Source organism: Callorhinus ursinus, unplaced genomic scaffold (assembly GCF_003265705.2).
Source record: "Callorhinus ursinus isolate GAN/ISIS: 27379988/994484 unplaced genomic scaffold, GSC_fseal_2.0 scaffold15, whole genome shotgun sequence".
Lineage (NCBI taxonomy): Eukaryota > Metazoa > Chordata > Mammalia > Carnivora > Otariidae > Callorhinus > Callorhinus ursinus.
Genome location: NW_027397077.1, coordinates 5,019,362 through 5,040,151, shown reverse-complemented (window position 1 = coordinate 5,040,151; position 20,790 = coordinate 5,019,362). Strand labels below are relative to the sequence as shown.

The 20,790-nt window shown below is 41.0% G+C and overlaps 1 protein-coding gene across 3 annotated transcripts in view; it reads left to right on the top strand.

The window, feature by feature from the left end:
* Positions 1-20,790, top strand: part of SMARCC1 (SWI/SNF related BAF chromatin remodeling complex subunit C1) — a 172,706-nt gene that overhangs the window by 121,989 nt on the left and 29,927 nt on the right. For 2 of the 3 annotated variants that reach the window (XM_025884851.2, XM_025884853.2), the window contains exons 22-24: positions 3,128-3,183; positions 5,493-5,607; positions 6,447-6,601. In XM_025884851.2, the coding sequence (XP_025740636.1) occupies positions 3,128-3,183; positions 5,493-5,607; positions 6,447-6,601 (326 nt within the window). The remainder of the gene's footprint in view (positions 1-3,127; positions 3,184-5,492; positions 5,608-6,446; positions 6,602-20,790) is intronic. The other variant, XM_025884852.2, reaches the window with a different exon arrangement.

The following is a 20,790-nucleotide window of genomic DNA, read 5'->3' as shown; positions in this document are numbered from 1 at the left end:
GATACTGAGCCTTATCAGATACTTCATGGGTATGATTAAATAAGTCTATAAAGTTATAGACTCATAAATTTTTTTTTAAAGATTTTATTTATTTATTTGACAGAGAGAGAGATAGCGAGAGAGGGAACACAAGCAGGGGGAGTGGGAGAGGGAGAAGCAGGCTTCCCGCGGAGCAGGGAGCCCGATGTGGGGCTCGATCCCAGGACCCTGGGATCATGACCTGAGCCGAAGGCAGACGCTTAACGACTGAGCCACCCAAGCGCCCCACGTTTCTTGATTTTTCACATCAATTTATCGACTTTATTATTTCAAAGAACCAACTTTGGGGTATATTGAGTCTCTCTGTTGTATGTTTTAACTCTGTCGTATTTTTGCTTTTTATTTTTCTTTGATTTTTATCCTTGTTATGCTTTTCTCCGTACCTTCTATATTCTGTTATTCTTTTTCTGCTTCTCAAGAATATAGAGCATGTAAACATCAAGCTTTTTTTACTTTTCTGATGTAAGTTCAAGAAGGCTTTACGTTTCCCTTTCCCTCTTTGTGCTATTTTTACTGACTCCCAAAATTACATTTCTAAGCACAGAGAAATTTATATTTTAAACTTCTAATTTCATTGCATTATGGTGAGAAACCTTGGGCTGTATGTCACTGACTTTTTGAAATTTGTTAAAATTTGCTCTTCGACTTAATTTGTGACCAGTATTTTTTAATGTGTAACGTGTGAGCTTGAAATTAAATACGTATATATTCTCTGATTGGTGGGCGTAGAACCATCTTGCTGCATTTACATCCACTGTTGATCTTAATTGAGTAAAGTATATTCAAATCCCCACTGTGAGGCACATTTTTATCTCTGTCCTGCCATTCTGTCAGTTTTTGCATTGTATAGTTTGACACTCTTTTATTAGGTTCCTAAAAGTATGAAAAATTAAAATTTTCTGGTGAATTAAACCTTTTCTTCATTACATTGCCCTCCATTTCTAATAATGCGCTATTCTTGATGCCTTTATTAAGTAATAGTACTATGAAAATGCCACCGTTCCTTGGGTTTGCTTTTGCCTGGCTTATCTTTTATGCTTTTGTATTTCCCATTTTCGTGCTCTCTGTATGGATCATTTCTTTAGAGGTGTTTTATAGCTTTGTGCTTTTCTTTTTACCTGGTGTAATCTGTTTCTCTTGACTTTATTTCTAGAAAATTTTTTGATCTTTGGGTTTTTTAAAAAAAAAATCTCTGCACATCTCTAATATTTCTCTTGTTGATTGGAGATCTTTATTATTCTCTCTTTTAATTATCTGTTAGATCGATGGCTGTGCTAGATTTGGGATCTGGCAGATCTCATCTTGGCAATCTTGAGTGCTGACACTGTCGATTGATGGTTCTGCTCAGTGTTAGTGGCTTCCTTTCTTGGTGTTTTGCTCTTTGTGAGCTCATTACTTGGACAGCTACAACTGGGATTAGAAAAACTGTCTGCAGAGGATTTTGTTTCTCTTAATAGCCAGGGGTTGCCACTGGCTTGAGATCCCGTTTGGCCATCCCCCCGGCCGGCTCTGTAGAATCCCAGGCTTCCTTTCCCTGCCCTGGACCTGGCTAGTCCAGGGCTGAGCTTCCTGATGCTGAGCTACTCAAAGCAAATATGTCTGGGTGTGACCCTGCCCCTCCAACTTTCCAAATACTCTATCCAGGTACAGGATCCCAAATATAGACCCTGGCTCCGCTACTTCCACACTCTGGCCCCACTCCTGGCACTCTAGTCTTTTGGGATTTTTTGGAAGGTAGTAATCTTCTACCTTATGTGAGATTCGTGATATCCCAAACTATCATGCCCCCTGGAGCTCCTGGTCAGTCAGAATTCTGAAAGCGAGGTTTGCTTCCATCTGCAAGAATTAGAGCAAGAGGGATTTTCCTATTCAATAACTTTAACATGATTAGTTTAAACTGTTTGTTTAAATATGTTTTAAGTATTCTCATTGAGGATAAATGCTACTAGTCTTGTTATTTACAAGAGGATAATATTCAAATTAAAGCTGTAGGGTATTTGAACGTTTTTATTTAAAACCACGGCAAACCCTCATTATGTGTAAAATATTTGTTTCTGTATAAAATTCTAAAACCAAAAATATTTATCTGATTGTGTTCTTTGTTTTTGAAATCTTCATTAACTTCTTAGCTACATATAGTTAAGCATATAATTAAGCTTATATATAGTTAAGTTATATATATATGTAGTTAAGACTCCCTTAGTACCACATTCAGGGCTCTTCCTCCTGAGGCCCTTACCAGCATTATGTCCCTCCTTCTGATCTTTCCCATCTGTCCCCCTCCCCCTTTCCTAGTCATCACCAAGGACTCACGTTTTCCCCACACCCTTGAGTCTTTCTGTCTCTTCCCTTGAAATGTCCTTCTCTATACTTGTACTACACACCCCCAGCCCCAGCCATGTCTGCATGGCTGTAACCATTTATTCTTCCCCCACTGAAACAGTCATGCCCTCTGTGCTGCTCACAGCGTCTCCTGCATGCACATCTGTGATGGACTTGTCCCTTTGTGTCTTCTCCAGCCAGAATGTGATGTTCTGGAGGTTCAGTGAATATCTAGCTCAGCATTATTTCTCCAGTACCCGACGCAAAATACTCCAAATACATCCTCATTAAGCATTGGTTAAATAGTAATAAATTATTTGGGGTTCTTTTTTTGCTTTTTTGTACTTAAAATTTTTTTGAGGTATTTATTTTTATACATGCAGAACAGTAAAAACCCTCAGTGTGCAGCTCCATGCATTTTCACAAATTAAACACATTGATGTAAGCAGCCCCAAGATCAAGAAAAAGATCATTACCAGCACCTCAGGCCCCCCCTCCCTTGAACCATTTTCTGTCTGCCCACCCCTTCCCTGGTTAACCGCTGTCCTGATTTCTAACACCATTGATTACTTGCATCTGTTTTTGAACTTTGAAATTCATATAATCATAAAGTCTGTGTTTTATGCTAGACTTCTTATGTCAGCCTTACAGTTGGGAGACTCATCCATATTATTGTGCGTACTTGTGTTTCAAGCATCAAAGGTGTATGGTAGCTTTTACCTTTGTTCCATATTTGTGTTACTTGTTCTTATTCTTTTGCTCGTAGAAGGGGCTGAAGAGGAAAAAATGGAAACAGATACTGATGGTCAACAGCCTGAAAAGGTGAAGTCTGTCTGTTTGAATTCTCCTACCACAGGAAAGACACAGAGAGAGCATGCCTTTCAGAGCATAACGGTTTGGGTTTATTTTGACCTTTGATCCCTCTCAGGGGATTACAAATGATTCTTTCAGCCATTGGACTTTGCTGGTTTAAGGTGTAATTCTCACAAAACATAACATATGACATTTTTCACTCTTCATTCTGGGAAGATTTATCTATTCCCCGGCCTCCTCTTTTATATCCCTTTCAGGCACAGTTGGGAAAATGAATACAAAATTGTGGTTTTTATGAATATTGAATTACAGGGCTTGGTCCTGTACTTGTGCCAGAAGAGAATTATAGAATATTAAGGGATTTTGTAGGAGAGTTAACTGCCAGCAGGAAAATAATCAGGCAGGTCTTAATAAGAAGATGATGTTTGAGGTCGGTTTTAAAGAGCAGGTAGCGCAATAACAATTGAAATTGAAGTGGAGGACAGGGAATCAAAGATCCGACCAGCAGTGGAGGAGGGACACTAAAGCCTGTGTGCAGAAGGCACCATCACAGTGCCCCCTGTGTCTGTGACCCGCCCTCTTACTCAGAGAGGCTCGGAATGCCTGGTGAGTAAGGCAGAACAGGACTTTACAGTGTCTTCGAGATCAGGGGCACATGATTTAAAAATGGGCAGAGGACCTGAATAGGCATTTTTCCAAAGAAGACATCCAGATGGCCAGCAGACACATGAAAAGATGCTCAGTATCACTCATCATCAGGGAAACACAAATCAAAACCACAACGAGATATCCCCTCACACCAATCAGAAAGGCCAATATCAAAAAGACAGCAAGTGTTGGCAACAATGTGGGGAAAACAAACCCTCGTGTACTGTTGATGGGAATGTAAATTGGTGCAGGCACTCTGGAAAACTGTGGAACTTCCTCTGAAAGTTAAAAATAGAACCTACCATTTGATCCAGCAATTCCACTACTGGGTGTTTATCCCAAGAAAATGAAAACACTAATTCAAAAAGATATGTGCACCCCTGTGTTCACTGCATTATTCATAATAGCCAAGACATGGAAGCAACACAAAGGTCCATTGATAGATGAATAGTTAAAGAAGAAGTGGTGTGTATCTTACACACACAGGAATATTACTCAGCCATAAAAAAGAATGAAATCTTGCCATTCACAACAAAACAGAAGTAGACCCATAAATACAGAGAGGAAACTGGGGATTGCCAGACGGGAAAGGGGTTAGAGAGATGGGCAGAGTAGGTGAAGGAGGATTAAGGTACAAATTTCCCATTATAAAATAAATAAGTCACAGGGTTGACAGCATAGGGAATATGGTCAATACTGTAATAATGTATGGTGACAGTAACTAGCTTTATCACAGCATTGTGTAATGTATAGAATTATCAAATTGTTATGTGGTACACCTGAACCTAATAAAACTTGTGTGTCGGTTATACTTCAGTGAAAAGATAAGATTAGCACATGATGAGCATTCATTCACTATTTGAGTGAACATATACAAGCTGGGATTTAAGGTCTTGATTGCCATGTGTTTTAAAATTGTAATTAGATGAGGATGAGGTAAAACCGTTCTTACACTGTTCTAAATATTATGCTTTGTACTTTAGATTTGTGCATTTATGAATTCATCTGGTTCCTAAACAGTCTCATCAAGTCAATGATAATCTCTTCATTTTATAGACAGTGTTACATGATTTGTCCGAGGTCACAGGGATTTCGAAATCCATAAATGAAACCAAATTCTAACCAGAGGAATTGAAGTTTTTGGTCCCCAGAGCATAATCACTGATGCCCTATTGTGACTCTTCCCAAAAACCATTAGCAAATGACTATATTAAAGGGCTTTGTCAGCTTTTTTATTTTGGCAGCATTCCATCTTGCTTCTCTGTTGATCATGTCCAGTTTAAATGCTCTTGGTCCTTTTGGACAGGTAGTCGATCATTCATTTGTTCATTTATGAAGCCTTTCTCTGTTTAACCAGTAAGTAATATATATGAATTTGCATGACATCCTTTGGACGTTGTGACCCTGGCTTTATAGCAGAGGGCACAGAGAGGGTAGGGACTGTGTGTTTTGGAGGTGTATTGACATGTGAGCACTCAGGTGTTGAGGAAGTGAAAGATATTTCTTTGAATTTATTAATTTCTTTTTCAGCTCTTCTCTCCAAGGCCCTTCTGAATCTAGTTCATTTCCTGACAAAAATAGTAGAGACTTTTGTTACTCTAAGGTAATGTCACTTGTAGAAAGACTGTTTTTGCTCACTCTTCTTTTCTCTTCTTTTGTACCCCTTTCAGGCAGAAAACAAAGGGGAAAATGAAACAGATGAAGGGGATAAAGCACAAGACGGAGAAAATGAAAAAAACAGTGAGAAGGAGCAGGACAGTGAAGTTAGTGAGGATACCAAATCAGGTAATTCAAGGAAACTCTTTAGACTTCATTTATTTTTAAAAGATTTTATTTATTTGAGAGAGAGCGAAAGAGCTGGAGGAGGGGCAGAGAAAGAAGGAGAGAATCTCAAGCAGACTCCCCATTGAGCACGGAGCCTGACGTGGGACTTGATCTCATGACCCCGAGATCATGACGTGAGCCAAAATTAAGAGTTGGATGCTTAACCGACAGCCACCCAGGCGTCCCCTCTTTAGACTTTATTATGTAAAACTAAAAAACACTGGAGAAGTGGGGGCAGTTTAATTATACAGAAATATTATCTTACTCGTTTTGGGTTTGTTTCTTAATGTAACAGTAAACGTACGTTAGAGTTTGAGTTTTATTTTGCTCCGAGGCACCAGTGTTAATGCTAGGGGCTGCCTTGTGTCAGTAGCATGTAGACAGACAAGTTGTTCTGTGTGACTGAAGTCACCACGCAGACCTGCCATTTTGGTCTCCGAGTCAGTGGCTTGCGGAAGTGCTTAGCTCTCAGCTTCTGATTTCCCGCAGACCCCAGGGTTTCCAGGAGCATTGCATTGACTGATCTTGTTGGTCTTCGGGCTTAGTTCCCTTTGTCTCTTCGGGAACTACACAGAGAGCTTGGAGAAATGAAGGGGAGACAAAGTGTACTATTTAGAAAATCCATCTCAGATAGAGGCGCACTTACATGCATGGAATGATTCTGCACAAATCTTAAGAAGGCGGTGGCACTGAGATCTCTTTGTAACCTCAGTCCTAGTTTGTCATGTGGCGGAGGTGAGAAGTATGGTGGCTTATTGAGGCTGGGCACACTGGTAATAAAGCTTTCTGATTTCTTTCAGAAGAAAAGGAAACTGAAGAGAACAAGGAACTCACTGATACTTGTAAAGAAAGAGAAAGCGATCTTGGGAAGAAGAAAGTAGAACACGAAATTTCCGAAGGAAATGTGGCCACGGCTGCCGCAGCTGCTCTCGCCTCAGCTGCAACCAAAGCCAAGGTTTGCCGCTCACAGCCCTTGCCAGGCTCCCTTCAGCTGTGAATGGTCGCCTTGTTTTCCGTTACTGGGAACGGTAGTACCCAACAGGAGATGACTGCTTGACCGGCATTTCTAGGTTAAGAATTTGCAGGCAGGAGGAGGGGCGGGGGTGCGAGTCGCAGATCGGGGGGGGGGGGGGCGCCGCTCAGGGCTTCTTTTGTTCGTGTGGCGTTGGGGCGTGGGGGGGGGGAAGTGGGGGGGGGGGGGGGGGGACACAGAACTTAAAGTCCCTCGTGTTGGCCTGCATAACTTGTCTCGGACTATTCCAGTTTCTGCTCGATTGAAATGTTTGTGATCTTTAAGACAAAAATCTGTTTCCTTGTATAAATACTTCACCCTTCTCTTACAGACTGAAAGGAGAGGGGGGACCTAAAATAACTCTTTTTCTTCTTGAATTTGCCAGCTTTTCTGGGGGTGGTTTTCTCTATTTATAACCTAGTATTGGCTTCATGGCATATTTAAGAAGAAAGGAGAATGTTATTTTCCCCACTTTGTGTTAATTTAGCATTTTAAAGCCTTCCAGGCATGAGTATGTGAAATTTTAAAAAACACCTTTTCACCTCTTCTCCATCCTACCCTCCGAAGTAGTTTCCTTCCATCGTGGATTCCCATGTTCTGAGCAGTATTTACTGGAACATACCTAATCGTTTTATCTTGAGCTGTTCTTAATCTATTGGTCAAGATATTCTTTCATGGTCTTTAATACCCACAGACTGTACAGCTGCTGCAGACTACTTCTCCAAGTGTTTAATCTGTGATGCATGATTTATAACAGACCCACAGATGACCCAGTTCAAATCACGAGACCTCCGTTCTGAGTGCCCACCATCGGGCATAGGTGCCGCCCGTGAGGAGGGGGGATGTTGCCAGTCCCTCCAGGCGGCTCCCCCAGCTGCTGGTTCCTGTTACAGTAGCTGGAGGTCCTGCATGTTCAGACTTCCCAGTCTCTTCCCAAGATGCCGCCTGATCTTCATGGTGATTTAACTGCAGTATTAGGTAGTCTCTCTCCTCTACCTTCCCCTACCTCTGGGGACTCTTGACAGAGTGAGTACTTACGTGGATACCAGTTTGACGGTGGTTTCAAGTCCATTTGGTTTTGCTCCTTCATCAGAAGTAGTTTTTGGAGCCTCTCTTCCTTCTGCCAGGTTGGACTCTGGCACCTCATTGTCTCTGAGCTGAGTTCTCGTTGTTCAGACTGTCACCAGGGACCTTAAGGGCCGCCTTGGGCCTGTTTCACAAATGAACTGGAGGCCAGGGGGCTTCTGTCCTTTGTGACTTTTATCAGCAGACAGCATACCATCCCCCCAGTCTTCAACCCACAGCCTGGGGTCCTCTCTCTCTCCTCTCTTTCTTTCACTTTCCACGGCTGCTAAGCCACCAAATCCTTCCTGGTTGTGTTAGTGCCCCTGGTGATGCCCAGCCCCTTCACTACTCCCTTGGGCTGGCTTCCCATCATCTGTTGCCTGTCTCTTTCAGCCCATTCTGTGTTTTCAGCCAGAGGAATCTTTTTCATTTTTTTTTATTGAAGTATAACTCATATTTGAATAAGTCTATTGAATATACGTCTACAGCTAGTGAATTTTTCACAGACTGAGCCCACCTATGGGCTCACAGACAACACCCACATCAAGCAACATAACATTCCCAGCCTTCCAGAAGCTTCCTCATATTCCCTTCCAGTTACTGTGCCCCTCCCCCCAAGAACAGTTGCTAGCCTCTTAATGCCATGGATTACTTTCTGCTTTTTTGACTTCATATAAATGGAATCATACAGTATGCAGAAAAATCTTTAAAAATACAAACAGGAACATGATACTTTCTTAAATAAGCTCCCTAACTCAGGCGAAAATTTCAAACTCTTTAGTGTGCAATTCACGAGTTTTCCTGCTCAGGACCCTTCTCGGTTCTCAGGCGTCATTTCTTGCCTGTCCGACCTGAACTGTCTCTTGCAGTTCTCCCAGACAGAACCCACTGTGACGTCTACGGCTGGGCTGTTCTGGACCCACTTCCCTCTCACAGAGTTGTTGCTCTCCCTTGCCCTCCCATTGTTTCTTCTCCCTCTGCCACCGTGCCTGCTTCATTGTAGGTTGCCAGAGCAGGAACTAAAATGGTAGACTCCGTAAAACATTTTACAGATGCTTCATGATGTTTTCATGGCGGATGAAAACATGGTGGCCTCATAGCTGTTAAGATGTGCAGCTTTGGACACAAAAGTTTGTGTATTGTGCACTCCTGACCACCTTGCAACAGCTGTTTGATTCCTTTACTGTAGAAAAACTGCTTTTATGGATCAGTTGCTCTGGTCCTTCCATACTCCGTACAAGGTTTAGAAGAGTCCAAAGAACATTTTCCTTCCAGGTCACTGAGTTTTTACTCCCTCATGCTCACTCAGTCTTATTTCTGATAACTGGGAACTTAGATCATTATTCTCATGACAGCTGCCTTTTCCACAGATCTGTGAGTGATACACATGTGTGTGCTGCATGACTTGGCACGCGTGAACTGTTGAGTGCCACTTACAGCTGGGTGTCATGCGTTTCACAGCACACATAATCATTTGTGTGCTACATGGGAATTAAGGGTAAGGAATTCATTGAAATTACTGTAATTAGTACAGCTTATCTAGCCAATCCAAGTTTTCTCTTACTCTCTTTTTGTTCTTCTGTATCTATAAACAGCTTTGTTATTAAGAGTTTTCCTTGATACATTTTAATTGTTTGTCACACTGACATGGAGTGGTAATTATAGGTTCTGAATCTAGCTCCACAACCCGCAGGGAGGGTGGGCATGCTTTCTGGCTTTTCCCCTTCCTTGCCATATGAGGGACTCTTCAGTAGCACATCCATTTTTTCGTTGCACCTACTGACAAGCTGTGAATTGACCCACCTGAAGAGTGGTGTGTGGGTGTGAGAAGGAACACCATTGTTTGGGTGCTCTATATCCCTTCCATCTGGGTGCTTAGGTTTAGCTGGAAGGAAGAGTCCAGAACTATTGCTGGAATAAAGCAGAACCCCCCCCAAACTAAAGTATGTATTTTTTCAGCAGCAGGATGATTCAGTTCTTCCAAGATAGCAGAGATTACATTTTCTTAAGACCACAGACATTTCTTTCAGATTGATTCTGTCACCATCCCATGTCCATGTACCTTGAAATGGCTAAAGTAGTTTTGTCTTCATGGTTACTGGGTGTTGGTTCTGGAGTAACAGGAAGATTCTTTCTTGCCCCTCAATGATACTTCTTACTTGCTCCCTTTTGCCTGAAATTCTTTCTTGAGATAGGAAATTTTTCATTGTACGTTGTAGTCCTTAGGCTTTACCAGATTAAGTATTGACAGAAATGGATTGATGCTATATGCATTGATCATTGAAACCATCTTTTTACTTGATACTGCTGAGAGAAGACAGAAGGAGAAATTGACCTATTTGACCATTTTGCCCACAGTTAGCTATATTCACTTTCATCCTTAAATGACTGAACAGAATCTACCCTTGTTCTACTAGTCGAAATCCATGCTTAGTTGTGTAGAGTTCACCTTAACTCTATTACAACCAAGTTACCTCTTTGTTATCATTAATCTTTTTGTGGTTGTTCTTCATCTAGCATGCATCTGTGGCATGCTCCCTGACTCCATCATTCTTAAGTTCCATAAAGCCAGTATGTGAATACACGGGCGCTCCCTCCAGCCCTTCTTGGGAAGGTCCTGGTCATCACTGCAGCCAGACCTTCAGGATTCCCCAACCTGAGCATCAGCAGTGCTCTTGCCCCAGTTCCCCGTGGCTGTGTAACCACCACAAAACCTGGCAGCTTAAGAACATCATCTCTTTATTGTATTTCACCATTTTTGTGAGTTAGAAGCTCAGGCCGACTTAGCTGGAAAAGTCCTGCTCTGTGTGGCATTGGCTGGGCTGTGAGGGGGGACCTGGGTGGCTGTACCATGGGGGACTGGCTGGCATCACTGTCCCCACACAGCTCATCTACAGAGTTATCTTGGGCTTCTTCATATTAGGATGGTATCACAGTAGTTGGACTTTTCACGTGGAAGCTTATAACTTTACGAGTAGAGTGTCCTGAACAATGAGAATGGGAACCTGCCAGTGTCTTATGGCTTGGGCCCCCAACCTGGCACTGTATGACCTCAACCCAGCTCTCCCATTCAAAAGTTCTATCCAGATTCAAGGTGCGGGGATCATCGACCACACCTCTAGATGGAAGGCATGCCACCCTAACCCCACAGTCTGCCCTCTGGTCACAAATTACCTACATTTCTCCCAGTTGAAAAGTAAAGATTCCATTGTTTCATGTTTATGATGTCAGGCTAAGGCTGGGGGTCTCAGGTCTTCTCTAAATCAAATCCAGGTACAGATGAAGCTCCCTTAGGAATAGTCTTTCAGGTACAGCTCCTTGCATCTTGGTCTTCTCAGTTGGAAGAATTTGAGAACTGACATAACAGTGGTAGGACATGTGGAGAAAAACTGCACTCACATTCAAGAAGGGTGAAAATGGGAGGCACCAAGAGAGCACTTGTGGTTCATAGCAACTTTGAAATCTAGTCAGGTGCGCATTTCCAGTGTCTTTCTTCACCAGGGGCCGGTCCTGCCCCCTATGACTTATTCTCTGCAGCTTTTGACTTGGCCTTCTGGGCTTTGGATTCCGCCTTCTGAGTCATTTTCCTTTTCCATTAAAAAAGCAGCCCTCTTTGGTGCTAAGGGGCTTTCTTTACCTGCAGTAAGAGTCCCAGAAGGAAAGAAGAGTGTGAAGGAGGTGGGGGGGGGCGGGAGGGGAAGAAATCATGGCTGATTGAAAACTCCAAACTTGAATGAAAACATTAGTTTATGGTAATATAGAATATAGGAGACATGTTCTAAAGATACTTAGAGATCCTCCCATCTCTTGAGAGGGTCTAAGAGGCAGGCATACCCTTATAATTCTTAGAAATCATACCATGCACTTGGTTTAGAAGCTCTTACAGCCACACCTTGAGCTGTTTACTCTGAGGTCATGATTAACTGGTAGTGCTCTGGATTTTATCTTTGTCCTGAAGCCATTTTCTAGTTTTAAATCCTTGCTGGTAGCAACTAGAGATGAGAAACCGTTCTTTCTTCAAATCCTGCTCTGTTTGCTCTCAGTTGTCTAGGAGATTTCTGACTCCAGTAATGATGGCCTGGAAACTGAATAGTTCCTTCTTTGGTTCCTTTCTCTTCTGGCTGCTTGTAATAAAATACCTAAAGGACGTTTATGTTTTGCCTGGAAATCACTTCAGCCAGATCCACAAGTTCGTTAATGACCCTTTCTGTCCACATCACTAGAAGTGACAGTGTTGTTATAGAATAAAGATTGACTTCTCTCCGACCTCCAGTAAGTTCTCCCTCTCTGTCTCAAAGCTCTCGCCTTTGGTTTTCTTGAGGTCCTTTCAGCCTGCGCCCACTGCATGATCCAAAGCCATTGGATCTTTTTTGATAAAACAGCACCCCGTTTCCAGATACCAAATTTCTCTTCCCAAAGCAAGACTTAGCAGTTAGAAAAAAGAAACCAAACAGCCATTTTATTATATCTCATGATTGTACAGAATTTGAGCCCTAAACACCTGGGGGCAGTTCTGCTCCACGGGGTTATTTGTTGAATTGTAGTGGTATTCACCTCATGGGTAGGTTCGTCTGGAGTGTCTGAGACAGATCCCTTCAAGTCCTGATCCTTGGCAAGGGTGGCTTGACCCTGTCCCCTCCTCATACAGTCTCATGGTCTCTCCCTGTGGTCTCTGGAACATACTTACTACGTGGCAGGTGGGGACTCCCAGAAGGAACGTTCCAAGGATCAGAACATGAAGTTCCCAAGCCGGGAGCTGGAAAATGGCACCACTCTTTTCTCTTGGGCAAGGCAATTAGAGAGCCTGTCTTGATTCCAAAGGAGGGATTATAGACCCTTCTCTCCATGGAAAGAAGGCCAGTGACTTTGTGGCCATCTTTAATCTACCACAAGTCCCTTCTAAGAATTCCTCAGGAAAGTATCCACTAAAATATCAGTTCTAAATAGACATTTGTAGATAACTGTAAAAGGCCATTGGATTTCAAATTTGAATTTTTAATTCCAGCTGTGCCATTTACTCGTCTCTTAACCTGAGGCAACTAAAATAAATTTTCTGAGTGTGTATCATTTTGTTTGAATCAGAAGTCCTTTCTGATCTGCCTTTCTGAAAAGATTATTATTATAAGAATCAAATTAAGTATTAAAAAATATTCTATAAGCTGGAAAGTGCCATATTTTGATGATTCATTAAACCAGTATCTGAATGTGCATTATGTGCTGGACTCTACTACAGTAGTAGGTTTATTTGGTACCAAAGAGATATGGATGGTGCCTGCCTCTTAGGAACTCACAGTCAACCCACCAGTCTTGAACCTCACATTTTGGTTGACCCATTAGGATTTACAGTTAGTTGTGAAGGAAAAAAAAAACCAAAAACAAACTAAAGAACATGTATAAAATGCTGGAAATGTAACCTTAAGGAGTCAGTATCAAGTGAGATCTAATTAGGGATTATATACAATTTCATATAATGTATATTGGAATGAAACTCTTAAATACACAATACATAAATTTAGTCTACTTTTGCATATTTGATTTTTACACAAGTTATATTATGGATGGATTACTGCTTTAGTAGATATTTAATCCCTAACAACAAAGATCTTTCCTCCGTAATGTTGCAGATGATTTTTGAGTTTCTTGAACTCTTTCATCTCTTAGATGTGGAAACAAACCCACAGAAGGTAATGAGAAGCCCAAAGTTAGGTGACTAGTTGTAGAACCAAGACCAAAACCCAGATCTGCGGACTTGGGAGTCTGGCTGCTCCCACCCAGTACAGAGACATAATCTGATAAAATTCTCCATTCTAATCAAAATGTTTTTAAACATTTTACAATTAAAAACCCAACAGCTAGCTCAAAAAAAAAAAAAGTACCTTTTTTGTTGTTGTTTTTGTTTTCTTAGTATGTTTGTGATTTAAGTTTCTAATTTTGAAGAACCAAAAAATAACAGAAGAAAGAAGGAAACATCTAATACAGTTAACTCCTCCCTGTCTCCATGGGTCACCTTACTGGCCAGTTTTTTTTCTACGTGCCCTTCAGAAAGGAGTTCAGTTCCTAGTTAACTGACCCTTGGTGAGATTATTAACTTTTCTAAGCTTCAGTTTCTTTCTGTATATAAAGAATTCTTTTCCAGCAGGTTATTCTTAGAAGTAAAAGAAGTAGCATGAAAATACAGCATGATATCTAGAATGTCATAAGTGCTTAATAAAACCCAGTATTCCCCCTTAGTCCAGTAATGAATTTCATGAGTTAACTCTCACTTTTACCTTCTCAGATTTTTTTTTTAAAGCAGACACGAGTTGTATTTGGATCCATTAACTTTTGTCCAGTGCTTCCTAACATTAATATAATCATTTCAAGGCCCTGTGAAGGTTTTGGAATTTCCTCCAGAATTTACTTCTAATAAGACTTTGTGTCTCTTTTACTGCATTGACTTAGTATGTGTATGTCACCAAATCTGTAAAGTAGCATAATTTTTTTTTAAAGATTTTATTTATTATTTGACAGAGAGAGAGAGAGACACACACACACAACACAGTGAGAGAAGGAACACAAGCAGGGAGAGTGGGAGAGGGAGAAGCAGGCTTCCCGCCGAGCAGGGAGCCTGATGCGGGGCTTATTCCCACGACCCTGGGATGATGACCTGAGCCAAAGGCAGATGCTTACGATTGAGCCACCCAAGCGCCCCTAAAGTAGCATAATTTCTTAGAGTCTTGATAACAGGACATATGGTGTTCTGTGAAGCATACTACTTTCTTGCCTTCTCCCAGGTGCAAAAGCTTGTACCAGTAAAAATAAGGGTAGTCATAGAAGTCAAATAAAAAAGGAGGCTCTTCCCCTAGATCTAGAAATGCAGGAGATCAAGAAATGGCATGTTAATACATTCATTAGGATGCAGTCAGCAAAATTCAGAAAGTGAGGCAATGCAAAGGACCAGGCCGTTTCTTTCAGAGAAATCTGTTGCATTTCTCCTCTTACAAATAAAGATTGCAAGATGGAGCAGAGGAGAAGGTGCAGTCATTTGGTTTTAATAATTGTATAAAGAAAATCAGAGCTAATATATAAATAAACATTATTATTAAAGCCCAAAATATGAAAAAGCCAAATTTGATGTGGAACATTAATTCTTTTCTCTGGTTTCCACTCAAAATCCAAATGTTATCAAGCTCACCAGTGAACAGTTTTTATACTTGATATGGGGTAATTTTGATACCTATTAAAATTTTTTCTTTAACTAGAGGTCAGACTGAATAATTCTATAAATCTGTAAACAAACTGCCATAGAATTTAGAGATTGAAATTTTTGTTTTTTCTTTCCCTTAGTCTTTTACTCAAATTTGTTTCTTCAGTTTGAAGGCCACGGGTTTTTCATATTTCACTCCACAAAGCGCCCATGTTCATTTGTAGAGATTTTTGGTGGTTTTGCTAACCTTGAGCACGGGTGAATTCTAGACTTTTGATAAAGGCTGCCACTTCTCCCTGTTCTGTCTACTCTCCACCTCATCTCCTTGTTGCCTCTCTCTCTTAAGTTGCCAAGCATGCAAAACATGGGGCTTCCCCAGGCCTTGGCCCTGGGTAGTGCAAGTCAGGTGAATGGATAAAATACAGCACAGTAAGTATCATCGTGGAGGCTGTGGGAGCCATGACGCAGGGAAGCTGCCCCGAGGAAGTGATGCCTGATGCTGAGTTTTAAAAGACATGTTGGGGGGGCGCCTGGGTGGCTCAGTCATTAAGCATTTGCATTCAGCTCAGGTCATGATCCCAGAGTCCTGGGATCGAGCCCTGTATCGGTCTCCCTGCTCCACAGGAAGCCTGCTTCTCCCTCTCCCCCTGCTGGTGTTCCCTCTCTTGATGTCTCTCTCTGTCAAATAAATAAATAAAATATTTAAAAAATAACAATAAATAAAAGACATGTTGGAAGTGGTCCAGGGCAGGTGGAGGAGGGTCTTCCAACAAAAAGAGCTCCCAGGGCCACAACACTGTTAGCTCACAAGTACCAGTCACCCACTGTGTCCTAGGCACTGTTCTCCTTACGTTGTGTGTCTCCTCACCACCACCTCATGTGGGTGCAGTTGTTTTCCGGGGTCCTAGATGAGGAAACAGCACAGAGAGGCAGGGTAACTTCTAGGCCATGGTTACACAGGCATACCTCATTTTATGGAGCTTCACAGATCCTGCAGTTCTTTTACAGATTGAAGCTTGGTGGCAATCCTGAGTTGATCAAGTCTGTCAGTGCCATTTTTCAGTCTGTCACTGCAAAAGCAGTGCATTTGCTTACTTCGCATCTCTGTATCACATTTTGGTGATTCTTGGAACATTTCAAACTTTTTCATTATTGAATTTCTTACAGTGATATGTGACCAGTGATTACCGCTTGCTGAAAGCTCAGGTGGTGGTTAGTATTTTTTAGCCACGAAGTATTTTTTAACTAAGCTATATACATTTTTTGAAGCATAATGCTATTGCATACTTAATAGACTTTACAGTATAGTATAAACATAACTTTTACTTATTTATTTTAAAGATTTTATTTATTTATTTATTTGACAGAGAGAGAGACACAGCGAGAGAGGGAACACGAGCAGTGGGAGTGAGAGAGGGAGAAGCAGGCTTCCTGTGGGGCAGGGAGCCCAATGTGGGGCTCGATCCTAACCTGAGCTGAAGGCAGACGCCTAATGACTGAGCCACCCAGGCGCCCCTAAACATAACTTTTATATGAACTGGGGAAACCAAAAAATTGATTTGACTTGCTTTGTTTTGATACTTGATTTATTGGGTGGTCTCAAACTGAACCTCCATTATCTCCAAGGTATTTCTGTGCAGGCAGTAAGCCCTCTAGCCTGCCCTTTCCTGTCTTTTATGAACCTCTGTGTGATGTCATGTATCAAGAGAGAAGTGATCCACAGGGGTTGGCTTGGCAGAAAACTCTTAGTGTAAAAGGCGACAAAGCGAGTACACAGGAAACTGTTAAAGAACATTCTAAATATATCTGATTAATGGCTAACACTGGTCCAGTTTAAATTCTCAGGTAATTAAACCACACTTGATGCATAAAGTAGCACATAATGTTTGCCGAGACCGCCACTGTTCAGGACCTCTCCTACCTCAGACCATGTATGTCACATTGAAGAGTCTTTAGCCAGGTTTTTAATCCCTTTTCTGCCACCTGATAGTTGTGTAGCCTTAAAGAGGCTTTTTTTTTTCTTCCCACTTTTTGTTTGGAAATAACTATGGTTTGGCTCAATGGGTTAAACGTCTGACTTCAGCTCAGGTTATGATCCTGGGGTCTTTGGATTGAGCCCCACATAGGGCTTCTGCTTAGTGGGGAATCTGCTTCTCCCTCTGCTCCTCCCCCATGCTCATGCTCCCTCGCTCGCTCTCTCAAATAAATAAAATCTTTTAAAAAAATAAAATAACTATAGTTCACAGAAGTTGCAGAACTTGATATCACAGAACAATCCTGTGGACTGTTCACCAGTTTCCTCCAATGGTAACGTCTTATTTTTAAGTAGTCTATTATTTCTTACCTGTTTTCTCCTTTATGATCTTGTTAATTCCATAGACTTTTGTTACGCTTTCAGTGTTGTTTGTAGTGATTTTAGGATGCATCCTTGAGTTGTTGCAGTTTAATCCCAAGTGTTCTTACCACTTCTTCAGTAATGGGAGAACCTTACTGCTTTTCCTTGTCCACTGCTTCTCACTTCCTTTCTCCACTGCAGTGTTTTCTTTGATGAAATAGGTTACTTTCCTCCTGTTCCAAGAACTCTTGAGAACTTCTTTCTGTGCAGGCCTACTGGCAATGACTTCTCTGTTGTTTCTCTTAAAAGGTCTTGATTTCACCTTCCTGTTTGAAGTATATTTTCAGTGGGTACAGAATTCAAGGTTGGCGGTTATTTTCTTTCAGTATTTAAAAAAAGTCCCATTCCATTGTCCACTGTAACTATTAGTAAACCAACTGTAAGCCTTATTGTGCCATTGGAGGTGATTAAGGATGCTGTGCCCCCCTCCCCTTTTTGGATACTTTTCAGATTATCTTTTTGGTTTTAGTACTCTGTAGTGTACCTTGTTAAGATTTTTGTTGTTGCATTTTCTCTCCTTGGGTTTTGCTGAGCTTGAAACATTGATCTGTTTCATCTGTTTTCGGACATTGTCACCCATTACCTTGTTGAATACAGTTCACACTTGAACAACGCGGGGGTTAGAGGCACCAACCCTCCCCACAGTCGAAAACCAGCCTATAACTTCGCCTCCTCAAAAACTGAACTAATAGCCTGCTGATCACCAGAAGACTTATTGATAATATAAACAGTTAAGACATATGTTGTACATTACATATATATCATATACTGTATTCTTAAATAAAGTAGGCTAGAAAAAAGAAAATGTTAAGAAAATCATAAGGAAGAGAAAAGACACGTATAAGTGGGCTTTCACAGCTCAAACTCTTGTTCTCCAAGTGTCCTCTGTGTTGCTTCTACCTCATTTTCTGTCCGCTTCTGTGATGCCATCTACAGAAATGTTATGCCTTTTGCCTGTTTCTCATGTCTCTTGTGCTTGGTTGTGGGGTTTTCTTTTTTTTTTGTTTTTTGTTTTTTTTTTTCTCTCTGATACAGTTTGAGTATTTTCTGTATCTTTCAGTTCATTAGGCAAATCTGCTTTTAAACCTAATCTTGGAGTTACTATTTCAGTTATAATGTATTTTAATCGTAATTTCAATCAGGTGTATATTGATCCTTATATAAATTCTAAATATATTGAAAATTCTCTTTTTATCCATATTTTCCTACGTTTTCTTATACATAGTGAGTGATTTTAACATATTTTAATGTTCTTGCCTGCTAAGTCCAATGTCTGTGCCATCTGTGGATCTGCTGTTTTGATTAAATGCCAGATATGTATAAAAATTTAGATTCTCTGAATAGGAAGAAAAAAGTATTATATATACATAAAACTTAGATGCCCCAGGTGATGATGTAGTCCATCTATACGATTCAGCCTTCCTTTGTGGTGTTGACAAACCTGAGAAAGGGTGAGGGCAGGGGTGAAGCTAGATGGCAGTTTGGTCCTTCTCCTCCAGGACCACCCCTGATCCTTGGCTGTGACTCTGTAGAACTTACGATTGGGATTTTGAAGGAGTCTTTATCACTTCAAAAGGGAGTTTACAGGAATTTCTGTCTTTCCTTGAACCCGACTCTGCATCTTCAAAATTTCCCATGTGTCTGAGATGGTGACCAGCTTGTATTTGAAGTCCCCCCACATCTCTGCCAGCATCACTTCATCCAGAGCCATGAGTTGCAACAGTTCTTCGTTATACACTGGACACAAATCTCTCATCACACATATGATTTGCAAATATTTTCTCACAGTGTGTGAGCTGTGTTTTCACCTTCTTGATGGGGTCTTTTGAAGCAGAGATGTTTTTCATTTTGATGAAGTTCAACCTCTTAATCTTCCCTTTTGTCACTTAGGCTTTTGATGTCACATCTAAGAAATCTTTTACTTCACCCCCAAGATCATTTAGATTTACTCCTGTTTTTTTCTTCTCAGAATTTTTTTTTTTCCCCTAGAGAGGGAGCACACGAGTGGGAGAGGCAGAAGGAGGGAATGAATCTTAAGCAGGTTCCATGCTTAGCACAGAGCCCAGTGCGGGGCTTGATCTCATGACCCTGAGATTATGACCTAAGGTGAAACCAAGAGTCAGATGCTTAACCAACTGAGCCACCCAGGTGTTCCTCTTCTCAGAACTTTTTTAATGTTAGCTCTTAGCTTTAGATCTTTGACCTACTGAGTTAATTTTTATATATGATATGAGATAGGGTCCAGATTCATTGTTTTGCCTTTGGATATCCAGTTGTCATGGCATCAGCTATTGCCCCACCCACCACCACCTTTTAAACTTTATTATAGAACTCTTAGAATATATACAGAAATAGAATTGTATAATGACTCTCTGTGTATCCACCACCAGCTTTGGTTTTCAACACCTTGCCAGTCTTGTTTCATTCATTCCTATTTACTTTTGGCCTGTTGGTGACCCCCTATGGACTTAGGGCTTCTTTCTTAGGTTGAGTCTGTGACTTCTTGATCTCATGTCTTTGCCTTTTTCTGGTTTTACACTAAATTAACTGGACTATATCCTTCAGTAACAGGTGTAGGAATTAAACTTTTTTTTTTTTAAGATTTTATTTATTTGAGAGAGAGAGCACAAGCAGGGAAGAGGGGCAGAGGGAGAGGGAGAAGCACATTCTCTGCTGAGCAGGGAGCCCAACTCAGGGCTCCATCCCAGGACCCTGAAATCATGACCTGAGCCAAAGGCAGGTGCTTAACCAACTGAGCCACCCAGGAGCCCCGGAAGTAAACTTTTTGAGTCCTTGATTTCAGATATGTCTTTACCCTATGCCTACCCTTAATTCATTTAACTTGATGTACTTGAAATTCTAAATTGAAATGTGTTATCCCTCGGAATTGGAAGGTATTTTACCATTGTTTTCATAAACCTAGTTTTGTTTGTGAGAAAAGTCTGTTGCAGACTGAATTTTTGTTTGTAATCTACTTTTTTATTTCTTTGTCTGGAAACTGCTGTAGGATTTCACTGTTTCATGGTCTTAAATTTCCAGAGTTGTCCCTTGCTGTGTATTTTTTCAGTTTTTATTTTCTTGTTACTTGGTGGTCCTTTCTGTTTGAAAACTCTTGATCTTCAGTTTTGAGAGGAAATAGTTTGGTGTATTGGTGTAGTAGTACATGGGGATGTTCCCAACTGCCTGTATAATTCTAAAAAAAATAGAACATTTTCTGCCAAAGCCATCAGAGTTGTACAGGTTCTATTCTCTTAGAAATAGATCTGGGAACTGATAACATGAGTCTTCTCCGAGGGTGGGGTTACTGGTGGCAAGACGGTAACATGTGAAGGGAGACCCATTTCTTGTGTGATGCGTCCTTATAAACTTCTGATTTTATGTTGTGCTGCATTTCTTGTTCAGAAATACAAATTGCATAACACTATACAATGATAGCAGGCTTAGGATCATGTAATCTTTTTTTTTTTTTTTAAGAATTTATTTATT